The sequence below is a fragment of the Olea europaea genome, unplaced genomic scaffold (genome assembly GCF_002742605.1).
Source record: "Olea europaea var. sylvestris unplaced genomic scaffold, O_europaea_v1 scaffold3155, whole genome shotgun sequence".
NCBI lineage: Eukaryota > Viridiplantae > Streptophyta > Magnoliopsida > Lamiales > Oleaceae > Olea > Olea europaea.
In genome coordinates, this window is record NW_019250346.1 from 2,624 (window position 1) to 8,637 (window position 6,014).

The following is a 6,014-nucleotide window of genomic DNA, read 5'->3' on the forward strand; positions in this document are numbered from 1 at the left end:
TGGTATGGCTACAACTATGTATTAAAACAGGGACAAGTTTGTGATGGCCTGAGGATCGAGTCTTGTTTCAGGGGTAGGGGTGGGGGTGCTGCTATCTTCTTTAAACCAACTTTCTGTAGTTGAGATTCTCGTTAAAATTTTATGTGGGAGCTATACAGTTTCAATCTCTTTGAGATGAGATCTTCACATCACCACCACCATTCTCCTCTCTCTCACATATTGTAAATACTAATGAACACAAACTCAGCTGGGTTCGATTTGGTGCGTGGAAATTCGCAAGTCAGGATCTTGCTTTGAACTTTGGATTATGATACAGATTATGGTCATGGCGAGAAATGTTCCATCTGTTGTCAGAATTTGAATAGAAATATATACGAAAGCTACCACAGATACATGTTGTCACAAAGGTACTGTATATCCTCATTTGTTGTCGCCTTACTTTTTCGAATCGTGTCTGCAATAAAATGGGCAGGATTTAAGTTAGAAACAAGCTTTACATTTCTACATCATCTTATATGAGATGGATCAAACCAAATTTTGAAAATGTTCTAACACACAAGAGACTGGCATTATTCAATCCAGTTACTTCCATTTTGTGAAACCTTAATCCCACTTCAGTGGGCAACATCCGGTGACCCATTGCAGCCACATAATGAATGGGTATATAAAATTATGGTGTTTTATTCAAAGCTAATTTTTTAGGCAAAACCTAGAAAGTTAATTATTTTACAATATTCCTACATGTAAAGTTATATTGTTTAAATATGAATAAAATAATGGTGCAATAAAACTAAACAAATCAAGTTATATTTATAGTATCAAAAGTTGAACTTGAAAATACGAATTTCATTAATCAAATAAAGTTCGAAAAACTCGAATTTGCTGTGGTAAACATTTCATCACAATTGAACTAGGTTAAATTTTAGATTATTTATTTATTTATTATTTTTTTTTTTATTTTTTTTTTTGTTTCAATTGAATCAGTCTGGCTGTTTCCAAATTATATTGGCTAAAATTTAATTCTTCTATATGTAATGTTCGAATTTTTTTATTTTTTGAATTTCACTCCCTACTCTTAAAGTAAAGGAAGACTGAAATCATATCACTAATAAGGCTTCACTTTTACGACTTAAAGTTCAGTCTTGATCTCACTTTATATCTCGTCCAGCCCATGCTCAGACATATGTTCCAAAATAATGGCATATATACAGTAAGACAATCATCCTTATATTTCTCCTTTTAAGCAATGATCCTAATTATACTAATTATATTCCTCACCTAAAAAGGGAGTTAAATATTTCAGTCATTGAACTTATATTCTGTTACGCTTTACTCATTAAATTTTAAAATGCTTTTATGTAGTCATTAAAAATTTAACACGTTATACTTCTCACTCATTCACCGTGTTTCATTAGCCACCGAACTTTTAAAATGATCTTGAGTGATTACTAAAATTTAATAACCGGTACTTTAGTACCAGGCTCATTCACCATATTCCATTAGTCACTGAATTTTTACACTCCTCATGCTTTACTCACTAAATTTTAAAATGTTTTCGAGTGGTCGTAAAAATTTCCTCACCAAATTCAATTGCTCAAATTTTAAAAATTTTAAGGGATAAAATACTATACACAGAACGACGCCATTTCTTGCATCTTGAATTGCCTTGTGATAACTTTGAAAATTATATTTTGTTAGTCTTAATTAATAAATGATATCCTAAACACCAGTGCTTAACATAAGCATCAGTAACATGACACACCATTTAATTGGTGAATAAGTTAATTGAAAGTCTAATTATCTATTTGATATTTTACCAATATCAATTTCTCATTTTTAAATTGAAAGTCTAATAATCTATTTGATACTTTTATTTTATCTAGGTTGAATATCATATAAAGTAAACTTTATTGAAATCATTATGAAGTTCAGTGACTACTTGAAAACATTTTAAAATTTAGTGAGTAAAGTGTGACGGATTTATAAGTTTAATAACTAATGAAACATGGTCGGTGAATGATGGAGTACAATCATATGTTAAAGTTCAATGATCACCAGAAGCATTTTAAAGTTCAATGACTTGTGAAACACGATGAGTAGATGATAAAGTACAATATGTTAAACTTTAGTGATCATTCAGAGATATCTTAAAAGTTAAATGAGTAAAATATGATGAAAGTATAAGTTAAGTGCTTGTTTGACATTCTCTAGTTTATTTTATGATTTGTTATATGATCATTTTCAATCGCACATTTACACAATAAAATATCATATATATCAAAAATATTTTCTTACTTTTTAATTCAAATTCTCTTAAAAATTACTATTCAAAATCTTTATTACCAAAATCGTTGGGAAACATGCTATAACATAAATGAAATATTTAACTCCCAAAAAGGTGGCTCCCACACCTTTCTCCACGTGCTGCCAACAATCTCTAAAAATCTGTTCTTTTCTCTCGCCCAATCCATTGCCACCATCCAAAAATATCTTTTCACTTTTACCGGTAAAAAATCAGAAACCCTAGTTACTCTACAATCGTCGAGGACCGATTGGCCGACGCTCGAACAACCGTACAGCTTCAATTGTCCCATTTCCATCCCAAGAAGTATAAAATATAAATCCATAGTTTATTTTACTGTAATTCTTATGTTGATTTCTGTTACATTCTGTTTGGCTGTTCACAGAACGTATTTTGCGCACAGTTAACAATTTACACAATTTTACTTCATTTTTTTTTTTTAAATTTAGCGTTATCAGGTTCGATTTTGTCAATTTCAGGATTATTTTTTGTGTATTGTTGAGATGAGTTGTTTTTTGATTTTTTTTCCCTTTTCATAGGGATCTATGATGGCGGACGAGACGTTGATCAACGGTGAAAACTCTGATGATCGGACGGTGGAAATTACTGGGGATGAAGTTTCGTCTAAAATTTCAGTTCTCAGCCAAAAGATTGATAGACTTGAGCAGGAAAATGAGAAGATAATTTCCGAGAACAAGAAGTACAAGGAGAGGATTGAGGAATTGACGGCCTCTGTAAAAAATTTGGATGCAAAAAATGTGGAGTTGAAAAAACAGGTTGAAAGTTCTGAATCTGAGAACAAGGCTCTTGGGGCAGTGGCGGCTCGAGCTGCGGAGCTTGAAGCCGAAGTGGCACGCATGCATCACGACTTGGGATCTGCGATGAGTGATTTGCAAGAATCAAATGTGGAATTATCAGAGGTGAAAAAGGATTTGGAGGAAATGAACGGAAGGAATAAGGAGAAGGATGTTAAGCTTGCGGCAATTGAGAAGGAGAGGGATTTGTTGATGGTGAAGGTCAGTGAATTGGAGGAGAAAAAGAGCGATTTCAGGAATGAAATGGAAGAGAAGGAAAAGGAGATTCGAGGTTTGAAGAAGAAAGTTGAGGAATTGGAGGCTGTGGTGGGAAAGAATGAGGGATTGGAGAAGTTGAAAAATGAGTTGGAAAAAGAGGTTGAGGAAATGGAAAGGAAAAATGGAGTTTTGGAGAGTAAATTGGTTGAGGAAGTGAAGGCAAAGGAAAAATTGATTATGGAAGGTGTTAATGGTGGTATTAATAGGGATTTTGTGGTCGACAAAGAAAAAAAGGGCTTGATTGGTGGTCCAAAGGAAAGGGATTGGGCGGTAATGGTGGGATCAGCTGTTGCTGCCGCTTCGGTGTTAGGTGTTGTCTGCTATTTTCGACATGTCTCTAGTAAGCACTAAGCAACGATTGGATGCACGCAAACATGCAGGAGTTAGAGGTTAGGAGAGCTCTATTCTAACCCAAGAAAAAAGAGTTTTCGATTTTGATAAGTTCTATTTCTTTTGTTTGTTTGGGTTTCTATCTTCTGAGTTTGGTGATTTTAGTTGATACCAGTAGTAACTTTTTAATAATATTATTGTTGGCTAGTACTTGAACAATATATATTTTGTTTAGAAACCTTCAGGCTGGGGAATATAGTGTGGTGATTATGGTGAATATGACTTACTGAAATTTGGATATTATGAGATCAAATATGTGGGGAATGATTTTTGAGTTTGGACTGCTCACTGCTTGAAATTTGTATATGTTTCTATGGATGTCACCGTAATATTTTATTGCGGTGCTTTATTTTGGTTTGCAGTTACTTCACGACATCATATTGATATGAACAGTGCAGATTTATCAGTGTTGTGTTATGAGATCAATCCTTGCTTTTATGGAAGAGGAAAATTTGTTTGGAACTTCATATGGTACTTTCTAGGAAATTGTTGACGTGTTCTCCAAATTGGTTGAGTCCGGTGATATATCTCATCCATAATACTATTAATTGTTATGATCTTATTTTGAGTTCTGCATTAAGGGAGTGGCATTCTTTTGTGGTTATCGCATGTGAACTTTTCACACTACACTTTTTAATAACTACATCACGTTTATATTGCATGAAAGGTCCATAACTTTTACTCTCTATTGCATTATGTCTTCAACTTTTTTCATGGCAATCTTATTTTCAAATTAACACAATCTATCCCTGATCACAATTTCTGTTCCAAAATTTCGTTAAGATTGAGTAAAAAGACTTATTTATCCTCATATTTTTAAATAAGCAAAAAAAAAAAAAAGTAAACTAAATAAAATTGCGAGTAAACATTTGTCCATCGTCTTAAAGCATGCTAAAAATATTTTTGGACGAAAACCATGATTGAAAAAAGATTTGCTTGTTAATGAAATGTTAAAGAAAAGCATGGGTTGAAACAAAAATTTAGGATATAAACTTGGGATGAATAAAAGTTAATATAGAAAGATGAAGTGTAACTATATGTTAAAACAAAACGATCAGTGCATGTTTGTTCTAGTTCTATTAAATCTTCTTTACCAAATATGCCATCAGTGGCTAACTGAATGAAGTCAGTACCTGATTATCTATGATCCTGCTGCTAACATCTGCTGGTAAAGACGAGCACCATTTTCTCAACTTCTTCCACTTGGATCAATGTAAGATGAATCTTTTATATTCTTCTCCAAGTCCCCTTGAGTGAATTCTTCCACAAAAACCTTGACAGCTGAAAGCCTGGTTTCAAGAACAGAGTTGCCTACCTTGGTTTCTTCATCTTGCTCAGGTAGAGGACTTCTTTTCTACTACTTCAACTGCTCTTGATGTCCTCTTGAGGGAAGTTCTCTGCCTTAGAATTCTGTGACTCCTTTATTGCCAATAATAATGGCGTCCTTTACGCTCAGTTCTCTCTTTACTTCGATGCCAGTACAGATGATTAAGTTCTCTCTCCAAGTAAAAAAATTCTAATTTGAACCGTGTAAGATTCTCCATATGAGTGGACAGAAGGATGAAAATAAGGAAAGTGAGGTTAGGACGTTGAATTTGAATTTTAGGTGAGGAAACATCGTCACTTGGTTGTTTATTATCTTCTTCTCGTTCTTGTTTTATTTTTTACTTGTGCTGCTTGCTCTCTAAGATTTTGTTTGGGAAAATTTTTTTTTTTTTTAATCATTTCCAACCATACATTCTATGAGATTCATACATCTTCTGGCTTTTTAACCACATTTTTCAAAAAATCTTTTTCTGCTTAAAAAATCTCCCAGGCAGGCTCTAATTTGCATCAGATTTAATCCTTTAGGTTAGCTCCACACCATGGAGACTAAAAGAATGACTAACAGGGTGAATTTATTACAAATTTAAGTGACTGAGAAAGAGATTGCACTTGCACAGTGTGAACACATTCGTTTTATCTTTTGTTTTCTTGCATTTAAGATTGGCGCTTGACCAACTATAGCTCTGTTTTTCCCTTGTGTTCTGAATCAGGTAATTTCTCTTCTCCTTTCTCTGTGTTTGGTTTAATTTTGGAATGGTGGAACCTGTCGACCTCTGTCTTCCTATCCCATGCAAAATTTGACGGTTTAGTCTATGCATCATTCAACAATTTTAAAGAAGAAAAAAAAAGTTTAAATGCCATTTATTATATCGTTCATTACGTTCAAATACTGCATGTCAAATATAAACCAAATCGTTGGCTCA

The 6,014-nt window shown here is 33.4% G+C and overlaps 1 protein-coding gene across 1 annotated transcript; it reads left to right on the top strand.

Annotated features, from left to right (window-relative positions):
• Window positions 1-2,656: 2,656 nt before the first annotated feature.
• Window positions 2,657-4,120, top strand: LOC111385409 (peroxisomal and mitochondrial division factor 2-like). Its single transcript, XM_023009792.1, has 2 exons — window positions 2,657-2,704; window positions 2,842-4,120. Exon 2 carries the CDS (start codon window positions 2,848-2,850, stop codon window positions 3,724-3,726), a length of 879 nt encoding a protein of 292 aa, XP_022865560.1. The 5' UTR covers window positions 2,657-2,704; window positions 2,842-2,847; the 3' UTR covers window positions 3,727-4,120.
• Window positions 4,121-6,014: the final 1,894 nt, after the last annotated feature.

Excerpts from the sequence above, each read along its gene's own strand:
- LOC111385409 (XM_023009792.1), top strand. The coding sequence starts at position 2,848 with ATGATGGCGGACGAGACGTTGATCAACGGTGAAAACTCTGATGATCGG.